This window comes from Hoplias malabaricus, chromosome 16 (genome assembly GCF_029633855.1).
Source record: "Hoplias malabaricus isolate fHopMal1 chromosome 16, fHopMal1.hap1, whole genome shotgun sequence".
NCBI classification, from domain to species: Eukaryota; Metazoa; Chordata; class Actinopteri; order Characiformes; family Erythrinidae; genus Hoplias; species Hoplias malabaricus.
In genome coordinates this window covers 10814028-10830202 of record NC_089815.1, presented here as the reverse complement: position 1 = coordinate 10830202, position 16175 = coordinate 10814028, and the positions used below count along the sequence as shown (strand labels likewise).

General features: G+C 39.8%; 1 protein-coding gene across 2 annotated transcripts in view; it reads left to right on the top strand.

Moving 5' to 3' along the window:
• trim66 (tripartite motif containing 66) overlaps window positions 1-12906 on the top strand; it is a 37176-nt gene extending 24270 nt beyond the window's left edge. The window contains exons 10-18 of one of the 2 annotated variants that reach the window (XM_066648225.1): window positions 2608-2814; window positions 4980-5076; window positions 6264-6333; window positions 6449-6620; window positions 6720-7456; window positions 9016-9136; window positions 9328-9402; window positions 9492-9644; window positions 11521-12906. In XM_066648225.1, coding sequence (XP_066504322.1) covers window positions 2608-2814; window positions 4980-5076; window positions 6264-6333; window positions 6449-6620; window positions 6720-7456; window positions 9016-9136; window positions 9328-9402; window positions 9492-9644; window positions 11521-11757 — 1869 coding nt within the window. In that variant the 3' untranslated portion in view covers window positions 11758-12906. The remainder of the gene's footprint in view (window positions 1-2607; window positions 2815-4979; window positions 5077-6263; window positions 6334-6448; window positions 6621-6719; window positions 7457-9015; window positions 9137-9327; window positions 9403-9491; window positions 9645-11520) is intronic. The other variant, XM_066648226.1, reaches the window with a different exon arrangement.
• Window positions 12907-16175: the final 3269 nt, after the last annotated feature.

The following is a 16175-nucleotide window of genomic DNA, read 5'->3' as shown; positions in this document are numbered from 1 at the left end:
TTGCGTTTTCATATATATATATCATATATATATATATCATATATATATATATATATATATATATATATATATATATATATTTATATAGTGAGATTTCCTCACTGCACATGCGCTTATATATATATATACATATATATATATATATATATATATATATATATATATATATATATATATATATATACCTATGAAAAGTTTATGGACATATACTCATTCAGTTTTGCTTACAAAATTAAGGGTATTTGCAGGATTGTTGTACTTTTCTACATTTGTGTGGGAATATTTCTATGAGAAATTGATTGCATCCATCTATGAGATCATATCTGAGGTCAGTTATAGATGCTAAATGATTCTGGATCACAAACATCACTCCAAACATTCCCAAAGGTCCTGAATGGAGCTCCCTCATAGAAAAAGCTTTTCTACCGCTGCACAGCGCAATGCTGGGGAGCTTTGTACTCCTCTAGCCAGTGCCTGGCATTGAATACCCCTTCCATTTGAATGCCTTTTTTCTGCGACACTCAGTGTGTGTAGCACCGATAACACTGCTGACATAGGTGTTATTGGTGCTATAATTATATCAGTACACCAGAGTGTAATAACAGACCTAGCTGGTGATACGTTTAACTTCTATTAGTAGTTTGATCAGGGGAGGATGGGTCCCTCTTGTGAGTCTCAGTTCCATTAATGTTTCTTCTTCCAGCCTTGGAGGAGTTCTTCCTCACCATTGTCACCTTTGGCTTGCTCACCTGGGGCTTTCTGCTTTGCACTGTTGATCTCTTGTTCTGATTACTAATTCTGTAAAGCTGTTCTGCGACTATAAGTTGTAAAATGCACTATAAAAATTAATTTGATTTTATTTTTTCAATTTAACAAGCACAGCTTGTTTAATCTCCAAGGAAAGATATGGGCTAATAAAACGGCACGCTGTGGAGCAGATACACGTGAGCCTGAGACCTTAAGCCCAAGGCCAAACATGGGCTATCTTACTAGGCCGTGGCCTCTCCGCAGTAATGGAGTTTCATCAAGTACTTCTGGGATGAATTTTGAGTGATGATCCGTGACTTCACTTATGTTCTTATGCTGCCACAACAGGTTCTCACCACAACATCAGGGTAAAGCCTTTACAGAAACCGAGAAGCTGTTACTGTAGTAGAGAGGGCATATTTCATAAGGTGCCTACAAAGTATAATGTATGTTAAATGTACTTTAATCTGAAAAAAGAAAGCTAGGTTGAAGTCTGAACTCTTACTCATCACGGGGCTTCCTCTATTTTCAGTATTAACTGAGAGAAAGAGAGGAAGGATATTGAGTCACTGCATGTGGCATCTTCGTTTATGCCGAGGTAGGGTGTTTTCATCATGACAGCTGCTGACAGCACCTCTGCAGACAGATGGTGAGACAAATTTGGAGAAATCTAAGACCACCTTCACAGATTTAGGCACACACATAAAGACACGTAGTCACACAAGGAGGCCAAACAGCACCCCTCTACAACAGCTCCAAATCATCGAACTCTAGAATTGGAGCAGAAACAAAGTAGACAATAGAAGTTATTAATAGATCTCTTGATGTCAGTACATGGATAAAAATCGCAGGATGAACACCAATCAAACCAAGGGCTCCCTGCAAGGATTTGTACTCTTGGGGCAAATTAGTGTATTTATTTATTTGTTTATTTTCCTATGTCTCTATCTATCATCTTTGGCCCATAAAAGTCACTTGAATATGAAAGGAAGAGGGTGGAAAAAATGGGTGCAAGCACATATTTACTTAACCTGAGATTAATGAGAAGCTGAGGGAATAGTGAGAGCTGGTGTTTGGACTTTGCTGTTACTTGCTGTGAAGCTTTCACCATTAGCTCCCAAGACTTTTAAGACCTCCTGCCTTCTCTGCACCCACACAAATGCACAGGCTCACTAAAACACACACACTGCATTGCTTGATTCATTCCACCCTCTCCTCGGAGGCTCCTATCAGGTGGTGAGTGTTTTAATCCTGTGGTAATTATCAAGGAGAGAAAAAAAGCGAGAGAGAGAGAGAGAGAGAGGGAGAGAGAAAGAGAGGGGGGGTTTGCTGAGCACACGGGCTACTGCCTCACAACTCTTGACATTTGTTGGCATTAGCGAAGGATGCAGTCGCTTGGGCTTTTCTGGAAAGTTCTCGCATTAGTGAAATTATGACAAGGGAAGAAGGCGCGAAAAAAAAAGCCATGGCGTAGAGAGGGGAAGACACAGGAAGAGAGCCTAATCTGTGATGTGTTAATGCTGCTTATTCAAAGAAGCCTTCTGTGCCCCAGATGTGGGATTTACATACGATAATTGGCACTGTAACTAAGCCAGTCATTATCAGGAGACTTATTTTACTCTTCTGCATCGTGGTAGCTGTCTCTTGTCCCAGTGCATGTCAGAAAAGCGTGGGTGTGATGTTGTTTTCCTCCTGTTCGAAACTCTTGTTATGTTTGGCATGTGCAGTGTTGCTGCCCTCTCTTATACTTCCTCTGTTGCTATTGTTGCCATGGCACCAGTGCCAAGGGTAGACTGTGATCCTCAGTGTTAGCTTAGCACAAGTACTAATGACTACACGCTTTTTTTTCCTGCCCCGCAGAGTTCCCTGGAGTCGGACGAGCCCTTGCAGACTGGAAGATGTACAGCTGAAGCTCCGAGCCAGTCCAGTCCAGAGATGAGGACCAGGTCCAGCAGCATCTCCACAGAAACACGCTCACCATGTGGAAGCCCTTCGGAAGCCAGGCCTACTGGGGACACCCACTGTCTAGCAACAGTGACCGAGGAGAGAAGATGCACAGTGCAGCAGGTAATCAACATCAAATGCAACATTTCCCTCCAAGTGACATTACAACGATAAATGAAATTCTTCTAATTCTGGATTAATTATCTGTATATGTACAGTCATAGTCAAACATTTACACCCCCCTGGTCAAACGTGTTTTGTAATTAAAAAAAAAATTAGAGAAGTTATAATGTAAATTACAAATAAATAAATAAACGAGTCTGCACTGGTCACATTGTTTTTTATATGATAAAGCCAGACAATAAATTGTTATTGTTCATTTATTTTTGCAGTAGTGTGTTCTCTGTAGATGTATTCATTTATTGTCACTTGGAAAGTGCAAAACAATGTGCCTAGTTATTTGCATATCGCTGTAATAGGCCATGTAATTGTTTCAGCATTAACATAAATCAGAGATAAAACAACTTACTCTTTCTACATTCTCTGTCCATTCTCTCTGCTCCACTTACCATACAGGAGCTCTTTGTAGTTCCACAGTTACAGAGTGTAGTCCATTTGCGTATTTTGTTTGTTCTCTTACAACTACAGTAGCTCTTCAATAGTCAGGACCACCACTAGGACTAGGCATTATTTCAGTGGTGCATATTTCTCAGTGCTGCAGTGACACTGATGTGGAGGTGGTGTTTGTATAGTAGTTAATCGGACAGCAGTGCGTTCTGAGCATTTAAATTCTGTGTCCGCTGTTCACTGTTCACTTGGTTAAGCCCACCTTGTAGATGTAAAGTCAGGCAGTTTGTGCTGTTCATGCTTTAGTTCTTCATTTAAGGGGTTAACAAATGGCACAAAATTCATTCATTCATTCATTATCTGTAACCACTTATCCAGTTCTGGGTCACAGTGCGTCCAGAGCCTACCTGGAATCCACCTACCAGCATGTGTTTTTGGACCGTGGGAGGAAACCGGAGCAACTGGAGGAAACCCACATGGAGCAAAAAATTAAACTGTGCCTTAAATGAGAACAAAGTAGCATAAAGTGGTTTCACCACTGGACCACAGTAAAATGAGAGAATACAGAGAGTAATTTAGGCTCATGGGTAATGTCCTGTTTTTCAAAAAATGTCATAAAATGTCATATCTGTTGTGTTTCATGAAACATGTCATGTGACCCCCTCTCATAAAGGACACAAGATTTTTTTTCTCAGAGCCAGAAAATGTAGACCATAGATTGAGAGTGAGAAAATATTTGATCATTTAAGAGGTAACTGATGTATTTTTTTTATCATGTTAATTCACTCATTTATTAGAATTGTTTTACAGAAAATAGATGTGTACCCTGCAAAAATGCCACAGAGTTTGACACATTCACCGATCTCAGGGTGAGAAAAGTCATGCCTGTTCCACGAATTCCACAAGACTATTAAAATTTGCTATGCCCACTCTGCAAGCTCTGAGGGAAGACTAAATCTCTCCATGCCTGCACTGTGAACTCTGTGGGTTGGTTAAAACCACTCTGTGCGCTAAACCTGGTGCGAGGGACCACTGACAGATACCCTCCTCACTCAGGCGTATTTTAACAAAGAAACTCATTATTTCACTCACTTAGTCAGGCTCAAATGGCAAAAACTATTTTAGGCAGACCTGCTAGTGCAGTACAGCAAACAAGATTTTGCATTTACATCTGAGTTAGAAAACACTAAACCAGTATAAGCATCAAATAATCTTCCACACAAATGCAACTCTTTGGCAAATATCACAATGACTAGAACCAAATGCTTTTTAGGTGTTATTGTCTTTATGTGCACCACGCTCATTGCTCTTTTACCAAAGTTACTTTCAGTATGATTAGCTTTGGCCTAATTTCAAAGAGCAAGCCTCTGGCAAACAGCCCCAAACACCTTTCACTGTTGCACTTGCTAATACACAGTGCACCATTGTTTTTTCCTTTAAAGGATACACCAGATGATTTACATCAAAGAGATAACTGTTGTCTTGGAAACAGATCCCATAACTTTTTTTCCCCTTCGCATTGCTGTTTTGAGAACAAATTAGCTGCAGCTGCCCACATTAATGATTATTCTTGGTCTCGCTCTTTGCACATTCACTCAAGAAGAAACGTCTTGGTTTCATGTCGCTGAGTTCAACGCCACATCATCTGAAGTTCTAAGTGACAGGTTGAATGCATAGAGTTTTTCATGTTTACAGTGATGTTTCCTTTTATCTCTGCACAGCCCAAAGCAAGAAGACTCACATCAGACAGCGAAGTAATGCTGGTCCATACAAACAGCCATGACCGTTCTTCTCAGACAACCTACAAGACAGAGCCAGGTACAGGAGCTGCTTAACTTTTTCTTGCAATTTATCTTCCTTTGCAAAAGTGCTGAACATGTGCTGCACTAGATATTTTTTTAGAATTCCATATAGTTCTTATTATAATATAGAACCAATCATTTAAACTGGATTGTGATCATTTGATAGATTTTAGAGTTATATATATATAACTTATATATATAAAGATATATTTACAGAATATAAGTGCATTTATTGTGAACATATGGGTTGACAAAATGAGCTTCATTAGAATGCATTGTCCAACCCATTTCCAGAACAATTTGGTTTTGAAATAATTTGCATACTAAAATAGTTTGCACATAATTGCATTCTTTTTTATACTTTCACATGGCTTCTTTAGAAATGGGATTCAAGAGCACTGACCTGAGCCATCAACTTTGGCAGTTTTCATAACTTTTTTTAAGTAGACGTTCATTTCCGCTGTTACAGCTCACTTAAATACAGATGGACACAAATTACAGCCATTTACTCATACATACAGTTACACTACAAAGACATTTAGAGGTATTTGAGTTACTTGTACACTCTTAGAAAAACTGTCACAGGGTGGCACCTTTTGCTGTCTGTGGTGGTATATTCTGTATCTTTAATTAGGGTGCACAAGTGTACTATATTCTATATTAACTGTAGAATTTAAGTTGATTTGATATCAAATGCTGAATTTCATTCTATAATGAAAGCTTACAAAAAATTTGCCTCTTTGTAGAAGAGTATGTAATGTACGTTTAGGGAACAAAACTGGACTTTCAAACCACTCTTGTAACAAAAGACAACATAATTTTCGGTTATTTGATTTTATAAACATAGTATAAAGTACCAGTGTACCAGCTGAGGCAAAAGGTTATCACGTACTTTTACATGGTATTTGTTTTGCTCGTAACTATCAGCAGTACTCAAAGCATTTCCTTTGTATACGTTCACAGAGCAAAGTGACTGGTCTCTTGCTCGAGGCCCATTGTGCCTTTTACAAAGAGGGCAGTCATCTCCTCCTAGGGGAGGATCTCTGTTAATGACTGTGCTTTAGTTAGACTGGAACTCTGGATGTGTCACAGGGACAAATTATGAAAATGCATTTATAACTTTAAAAAAATCACATTAACTTTGAACCCTAATTCCTATATATTACATTTACAATATGTCTGATATTTTAAACTCATTTTCAGATAATGTCTATGCATATGCCTATGAAAATAGGAGAAAATGCAGGATATCAAGAGAAGCTCAAAACACCAGGTATAACTTTCTTATCATCTAATCTTGTTCCTCTGAATGTATGGAAAGAGTACATCTGTAAATTGCTATAAATGTCTGTAAATGCTCTTTGTTTCTGTCTTTTGTTCTTTTGTAGCAGGGAAGCTCCAGAGGGTTCTAAGGTTCCAGTTGTGTGCCTGGAACGCCTGAAGATTCTGGTGTCCAAATGTCCACCGCAGGGACATCAGAAGATTGATTCTTCTGCTGATTCAAGACTAAAGTCTGAAGGGATTGTCACACAGGAGCTACAGAAAAAACTTCCTACTGAGGTGTGTGAACTTAACCAACTCTAGCTCCCACATATGAACAACTGTGAAGAATTTCTCTCAATATGCTGTATTTTTTGTTTGTTTGGTTGTTTTTTTAAGGTGCTGTTGAATGTAGAACCAGATCAAGGAGCAGAGGACTGCCTACAATCCAGACAGCCACCACAAGCAGAGCATCTGCAATGCAGTACTTCTGGCATGCCAGATCAAATGGAGGAGCTATGTAACCAGGACAAGGACATGCAGGAATGCACAAAGGGAAGCATCCCACCGACCCTGTGCAGTGACGCAGAACCATCCCCACAGCCTGAAACTGAAGAAGAACACACAGAACACTCAGACCACAATTCATCAGAACCCAGATCAGTGCCAGTATCTGACTCACAAGTCGAATCCATGGCAGAAGCTGAGTTTGCCTCCGAGGCAGAAGTTGAATCGGTACTCCAAGCGGAATCGGAGCCCAGCTTCGAATCAGAACCACAGGTTGAAACAGACTCAGAACCACAGGTTGACTCGGACTTGGACTCAGAGCAGCCCCCTGATTTGGAGCTGTCAGCAGAATCTGAACCGGAGCTGGAATCAGAACCAGATTCCACAGCAGAAGTGACTCTGAATCTTGGCCCGGAGTGTGAATGGGAGGCTGAGCAGCAAGCCACTACTGACTCGAACACAGAGTCTGAGGCAACTACAGTACAACAGGTCTCAGAGGAGGCTGGGGAGATGGAGAATGAGGATTTCTGTGCTGTTTGCCTCATAGGAGGGGATCTGCTATGCTGTGACCGCTGCCCCAAGGTCTTCCATCTGGCGTGCCATGTGCCTTCTCTCCTCAGCTTTCCCACGTAAGGCCTTCTGCCATCCCTAAAACAATAGTTCGTCGAGTTCAAAATAGAATCTTTCTTTTTAAAATCTTTTTAAAATATCCCAGCAGAGCATTAAAAACTAAATTAAACTTGGGGTGATGTAATACAGACAATAGATCTACTCTCTATATTAAATTAAATCATATCAGTAGCAAAATGAAAATGAATCTATAATATGCCCTACCCTGATTTTCAAGACTGAGGTGAAAGTCTGTTAAAATAAAGATGGAATCTGCTCGATTTGCATTTTCACAAGTATTTTTGCCACAGAATGAGCGCAGCGGGGCTGATAATGTTATTGAAAAGTAGAGAGGTGCTGTTTCCAATTTAACATTTGAATTTTGCCAGCTTTCTAGCATAGTGATGAGTTTGAAAATTACGTTTGTAAATGTAGATTAAGTGATTAACATTTTAACTACCATTTTGAACCAGATGTTGCATGGTCACCTGGAACATGTTAATTCAAAATGGGAAATATATTTAAATTTAATTAAAGATACACATAAATAATTCAAAACTCAGTGTAAATGAAATGGCAGTAGAAGTCTACAAAATTATGAATGTAAATGTAATTATTTGCATGTATCAGTGGGAGATTTCTATTCTTAAAGGATATTTTGACCACGGTCCAAAAACCCATGTTGGTAGGTGGATTGGTGACTCAAAAGTATCCATAGGCATGAGTGAATGTTCGTGTGTGTGTCGCCCGCCCTGTGAAGGACTGGCGCCCCTTCTAGGGTGCTTTCCTGTCTTGAACCCAGTGATTCCGGGTAGGCTACTGACTCACCGTGACCATGAATTAGATAAGAGGTTACAGACAATGAATGGATGAAAAAAAAATGACTGAAATGAATCCAGTGTAAATGGCATTAGCACACTTGTGCAAGCCTGAACCTGTTGGAAAAATGGCACTCTGTAACATAGGGCTTTCTTTGTTATTGTGGTCTATCTGCTTGGCTGTTAGAGTTCACCTTGACTAATAGTGCATTGGTCGGGATTCAGGACGTGTGACCTCCTGGCAGTCACCTAGGAGAACTACAATAACACAAGGTCATATGAGTGAAACTAACTAGTGCCTTTTAAACTGCTGCTGCTGGAGTTTTTCAAGCCCTAGGTGTCATTGCTGGACTGAGAATAGTCCACCAAACAAAATATCCAGTCAACAGCGTCCTGTATCCACCGATGAACTACAGGACATCCAACACAAACTGTGCAACAGATGATCTTCTTACTTTACATCTTCAAGGTGGACCACTGTGAGTGTGAGTGGTCACAGTATTTAAAAACTCCAGCAGCACTGCTGTATCTGACCCACTCAAACCAGCACAACACACACTAGTGCACCAGTCATGGCAGCGATGATCCACCACCCAAATCATACATGCTCTGTGGTGGTCCTGACCATTAAAGAATAGGTCACACACCAGGACAGTTTTCAGAGTAGCCAGTTATGATAATGATGGATTCCTCTTTTAATAGTTAAGAGTGAGTTTCAGTTCTGCTTGAGATAATTTATCTTTATCTGTTCTCTTCTGCAGAGGTGACTGGGTGTGCACTCTGTGCAGAGATGTACAGCGGCCAGAGGTGGAGTACGACTGCGAGGACGTTCGAATGCCCACAGCCGTCTTGCCATCTGGACTCACTGCATGTGACCTGAGGGTAAGAATGAAGATGCTGGCTTTCATCTGTCCAGAATGGGATTTATCTTTTAAGACATTGAGGTCAAGATAAAACACACACACACACACACACACACAAACACACTATAGTCCTTTAAATATCATACCATAATAATTAGTTTGAACATTGTATTTCCTTGATATATTTTCTGTAATTGTTTATTTTTGCAGAAATGTGAGAAGCTTGCTCTGCTGATCTACACCAACATCCTCAGTGCTCCATTCCACGAGCCTGTCAGCCCATTGGTAATTCAGAATGTCTTAAAAATACCACATTTTTATTTTAAGAGCGCTATTTAAAAAGCATAAGTAACCCATTTCTATTTCTGTCCAAGGCTCGGCATTATTATCAGATCATCAAGAAGCCCATGGACTTATCTGTTATCCGAAGCAGGCTCAACAAAAGCAGCCCGTCACACTACAACTCCCCCAGCGAGTTTGTGGCTGACGTCCTACTGATGTTTAAAAACTGTGCCAAGTTCAACTACGTGAGTGAAATATTTATTCCTCACCTCTTTTTGCATGTTATTGTTTATTGGTATCACAGATTTAATGACAACTGAATACATTACCATGCTTGATTTATTTGGTTGTCTTGCCTATAGGCAATATTTATTTGCATTCTCTGTTCCTGTGGCACTTTCATATCCGGTTCACTATCTCACAGAAAATAGCTGACAATCATTTCAATTCACGTTGCGCATTTGCATTCAGTATTAAAGTATTCATATTCATATTGTTTCTTTGCATATTTTATCAACAAGGTTTTGGCACTTATATTAAAGCATAAGAGCAGGGCTGAAAAATTAATCGTTTTTATATTGAACTCATTTTGAGAGAGTGAACTGTTCGCATGTTCTATTCACAGTTGTCTTTGCAAGCTTTAGGTGGGGAAATAACACAGCACTTGATACATGGCACGATACATTCAGTATTTCAAGCAAACAAAGATCAGAAACCTCAAGAATAATGGCTCCACTTGTTTCTTTTGTTGAAAGCAAAATTTTGCAACTTACTTGCATTTAATTTGAAAAGAAGAAATGAAACTCTCCTGCTGTGAAATGGAGATAGCATCAGTCTGTACTTCTGTAGATCATTTGTAAATCACTCTAGCTCTGTATATTTCATGCTTAACTATAGTCTTAATTAGTCATCATTTATGCACATGTTCTGCATGTACTGTTTAGGCACATATTGTCATTGTTTTTTATTTTTTGTTGGTTGCTTTTACACCAGCACTGTTTATGTCACTGTGGCAGCAGCCTGAAGATGTTTCATTATACTGTAATAAAACTCTGTATTGTATATTGACAATAACATTAGGAATTGAATACCAGGCATTGGTACTGGACCCATATCAGCAGACAATGCAGGAGGGCAAGTAAATGACAGTGACAGAGAGGTCCTGTGACTAATGTAGCCTGATGTATCACACATTCACAGTATGTGACATCATGTTTTCAGCTGTTTATTTCTTCCTGTTGGTTTGTGAAGTGTAGTATAAGCAGGACAGCCCATAATTAGAGAGAACACAGAACAGTTGAAGTGTCTTTACATCTATCACGGCACAGTGGTGCAGCAGGTAGTGTCGCAGTCACACAGCTCCAGGGACCTGGAGGTTGTGGGTTCAAGTCCCGCTCCAGGGAGTTTGGTGTATTCTCCCTGTGTCCGCGTAGGTTTCCTCTCTCCAGAAACACAGGTGGATTGGTGACTCAAAAGTGTCTGCCTTGTGCCCAATGATTCCAGGCTGGCTCTGGACTCACCGTGACCCTGAACTGGATAACTGGTTACAGATAATGAATGAATGAATGCTCTTTGATGGTGCATCATCACCGTCCTGAAAAACAACTTCACTTTATATGTTTCTTTAGAATGGCACCAGACCACTGTTACAGTATCATCTCCTTGTCCAGTGCAGCTTCTTGATTCATCACTAAATATCAATTTCATCCAATCAAATTCACTCCATTACAGCTTGTATTTAGCTTGCTGTATTGTTTTTTTTTCTGCTTTTTTCCCTGTAAATCCCATGTCCTTCAGCTGATTTCTTACAGTTTTTACTCTTTTTTGCTTTTTTCCATCTTCAATGCGTATTGCTTTGAGTTTTTTTATGCTGATGCTTTCTTGGTCTACCTGTATATACTCCATTTACAACCTTCACATTAAATGTTCATCCCAGACAGCTGCCTGGGAACAACTACGGTCTTTGGTAGGCTGGTAAACCAACAATTTTTGTTTGTTTGTTTTTTATTTTTTTGGTTTAATGATTTTCCATAACATAAAAAATGTCTGATTGGACAAAATGACTGCACATTTGAGGGTTTATAATTCATCCTAACGCATCCCTCCTTTCTCCTGTTGCAGCCGGACTCTGAAGTGGCTCAGGCAGGTCAAAGTCTGCAGAAATTTTTCTGTACTAAACTGGGCGAAGTGTTTTCAGAGCTGAGCTGCACGGCCCCTGAAGAAGACTCGGACAGTGACGAGTATGAAGAAGCTGAGCAGATGCCTGCCACTGGCTTTCCCTGGCCTGAGAGGAGAGAACAGAGCCACAGAAAGAGGAAGAGGAGGCATTCATTCAACTGGAGTAGGCACCACTATTAGTTCTGTGGACAGAAGGACTTAATTTTATACACCACACAAGCGCCAAGGTGACTTGTTTGTAAAGGCTATTCCTATAACTTTTGTAAACCAATGGTTCATGTGTATCATCTTGTTACATATCACATCAATAGAAGTTGCTCTTTGGAACATAAGTCGAATTTTAGCTTTATCCTCATACAATGCTATTCTACGCTAGTGTGTACTTATATGTCAGCACATATAGAGCTTTTATTTGAAAACAATCATGTTTTTGATATCTAACAAGTTGCTGGCGACTACTATTTAGTAGATAGAGATGAGCGATATTGACTGGTAATATGACATCATATATTTATTATAGAGAATGTGATATTGTATGGTTTTGTAAGCTTTATATACCACATAATTATTAAGGTATTATTACTCCCGCTTCTGTTTTTACTGTAGTGACTCGATGGCCTGACCTGTAGAGGGAGCTCTTTATACAGCCTTAAGCACAAAAAATCAGTTCACATTGGACATAAGGAAATGTTGAATTAATTTAACTATTTATAAGGCAAAATATTACTCCTTTTCTGGAGACATGTGGATTCTAATTGGATGTTGCTAGGTTACACTCATATATATATATATATATATGTGTGTGTGTATATATCTTATAAATGTTCATTATTAATGATCCTGAAATATTCAAGTAATTATTTCTCAGGTGGAATGGAAGGAGACTTTTAATCTGGTATCTCCCTCCATTTAATTCAGTCACAGGGTATGTGAGGAAAGAAATGTAAAACATGTAGATACATCTTGTAACTTTTGAATACCCCCCCCATTCACATACACACACACACACACACGCACACACACACACACACATACTGCAGCTAGAAGCTATTTCTCTCATAATCATATATACTGTTCTTAGATGGATTGTTGGAATGTATTCAAAAGAAAATATATCACGATTTAAATATGCAGTTACGCATCTTTCTGATCCTTCTTTACAAAGACTATCATTCGAAACGTGTGTATACACCCCTAATAATGAGGGAAATCTGATCCTAATTCATGTGTTTAATCATGCATGCGGAGGGGCATGAACTCCACCCAGGACTGGGCAATGGTGCAGCAGTGGTGAAGCACCATCAAGTATCTTTAGGATGAGTTGGAGAGTGGGAATTCTGATCCAGAACTAATCATTCAATATGAGTAACTAACCTCACTAATGCTCTCATTACTGAATGCCATCAGATCCTCACAGAAATGTTTCAACATTTAATGTGAAGTCTTCCCTGAAGTATTAAAGTTGTTAGTTAAGCAAATGTAGACAAACTCCCTGTTAAGAAATTTTGGGTGAGTATATTTTCACAAACATTTGGCCATATATGCATTGTTCACATTACTGGCTTCATTAATCACTTCCGATATTTTGCTTAGATCGGATTTGATGGTTCCCATTCATAAATATAAGTGGCCTATATATGTGTGTAATGCTAAAAAAATCTACATCTAAAATGGCATAAATGCACACATTTCAAAAATGTATCATTTAAGCCAGCGGCTCCATCCCAAAGATGTTCTTAAGCCCTTAAATACCTACTTGTACACCCAAGTACTGTGCAATATGTGTAAAACAAACTTACTTTACTTACATTCTCTGTGTTATTTTGGTGCAGCTGCTGTAGTTTTATCACCCCCACAGTCCACTATGTAGGAAGCATGAAGCCATTTGAAACACAGCCTGCATGTATCTGCCAGTGCTACACTGATCAACAATAACTTTATGACCACCTCCTTGTTTCTACATTCATTGTCCATTCTTTCAGCTCCATTGACTCTACAGGATGAATTTGTTGTTCTACAATTACAAACTGAAATCCGCCTCTTGGCGGCATAGTGGTGCAGCAGGTAGTGTCACAGTCACATAGCTCCAGGAACCTGGAGGTTGTGGGTTCAGGTCCCACTCCGGATGACTGTGAGGGGTTTGATGTGTTCTCCCTGTGTCCATGTGGGCTTCCTCCCACGGTCCAAAAACACACACTGGTAAGTGGATTGGCAACTCAAAAAGTGTCCATAGGCGTGAATATGTGAGTGTGTGTGTCATTTGTGAAGGACTGCCGCCCCCTCCAGGGTATGTTTCTGCCTTGCGCCCAGTAAGGGTAGGCTCCGGACCCACCGTGACCCTGAACTGGATAAGCGGTTACAGACAATGTGTGAATGAATCCATCTATTTCTCTGCATAGTTTTTGGTCCCCTTTCACCCTGTTCTTCAATGGTCAGAAACTTCACAGGATCACCACAGGACTGCTATGATTTGGGTGGTGGATCATTCTCATGCTGCAGTGACACTGAGGTGGCGTGTTAGTGCGTTTGTATTGTTAGGAGTGGATCAAACACAGCAGTGCTGCTGGAGTTTTTAAATACTGTCCACTCACTTAGACAGACCTTCCTTGTTGGTCTAAAATCTAAAAAGTTTGATCTAAAATCTAAGACAGTAGCTCACCTGTTGCTGCACAGTTGTCCTCTAGTCCTTCATCAGTGGTCACTGGATGCTGCCCTGCTGTGTCTGATCTACTTGACCAGCAAAACACGCACTAACACACAGCTACCACATCAATCACTGCAGCGCTGAGAATGATCCACCACAAAAATCATACTTGTGCTGTGGTGGTAGGGGTTCCTGCCCATTGAAGAGCAGGGTGAAAGGGGCAAACAAAGCATGCAGAACAACAGATGGACTGCAGTTTGAACCGAATTGTCATGTGGGGGAACATTGCGTCATATCCCGGGGAAAAGGAGGTTTTTGTGGGATTACTTGAGAGCGGAGCAGGCGTATAGTGATGAAATATACGATTTAAGTAAAAGCTCAGCGGCTGAACGAAGCACCACCTCAAAACAACCTGAATAATCACTCAGTGAAGCGACATTTCGGTAGCTGCAGGTAGGTGACAATGGTAATGGTAACCTCCATATGTATTATTATGAATACGTGTTCTACTTTTAATGTTAACATTGAACGGTTTATAATAAGTTCTAATAACTTAAGGATTCGTAAAGGTTTGTTTGGTTGGCTGGATATATTTAGACTGTTGTCAGAACAGTTGTGACAGTCTAAAAACTCCAGTAGCTCTGATTTGTCTGATCCACGCTGTAGATACTGTTATTTTCAGAGATTTCTTGTCCAGTGCGAATCCACTGTAAACATTACTGATGTTTTATGGAAAAATCATATTACACCAGGCCCACACGTAAAACTAATTCCGTCCGAATAGGGCTATAGGGTGTGTTTACACTTGGTCCGGTTCCCTTCAGTTCGGTTCCTTTGGTGCGGACCAAAAAATAAACTGAAACATTGTTACATTTTAGTCCTGGTTTTGTTCCAGTTCACACTGACATAAAAATAATAAAAAATCTAAAAATTAAGTCTAAAAAATACTACAAAGTACATACTTTGTAAAAAAGTATGTAAAAGTGCCTTTTGATTTGCGAATCGTCTGCGGGGCTTAAATGTGACATTCACGATTTTAATAAAAGAGTCTAAAAGAGTTAGTGAAACCCCAATGTAAATAGGTAAAAAGCAGGGTTTCATTCATTCATGGCAGAGAAAAGGCCATTGTTTATTGTTTATTTTGCTATTTAGGATTACTTAAGGTGGAAATGTCTCCAAAGTCCGGGGACAGCTACAGTGGGGTGCTACAAAACTAAACTTGAGCTACAAAGGAGTTCCTCAAACATATCGTTCCGCCTTAAAAGACACGGGGCCTAAAGTAAACAAACCAGAGTTTCCCCACGGCCGTAGGTGTCTCCTTTAACGTAGTGTGTTTCCCTGGAGTTAGTTTAACGAACCGGAAACTCAGCGAGGGGTAATAAAATGAATAAAGGATTCAAAACAGCGTCAGGAATTCCTCTACTGCACGTACCATACCGCAGAGTCCACTACAGAGAGAAGAGTTCATGTGGTTGGTCCTCGGCTCATTGTTTTTAACGCGCTCTGTTCCCCAGCCGTAAGAATATTGTTACATCTTGGGACATCACGTTGGCGTTTGGTTCCTATTGTGTTCACACTTGAAATAAACCGCACCATAGTTCATTTAGAAACTTGGTGTACATCATATTTCGAAAGCGAGTGTTCATAAGGAATCGCCCCAGGGTTTGTTTTAAAATGAATTGACAAAACTGAACAGTGTACGTGTATCATTCTCATAGCCCTTAGTTCTGAAAGATTATACAGACAATGTTTACGTCGCTATTTCTTTCATATGAACAAGTTTTTATTTCTGTTGTCCACTCTGTAACTTCTACAAATTATCCATGTTGATTTAAAAAGCGGGTTTTCAGTTGTGAAAGACTGTGGTTTTGGTTCAGTTTGGTATGTTAGCATGAAGTCCAAGCAGATCTTGATAACATATTTAACCTGGACATATTCTGACAGCTGATGAATG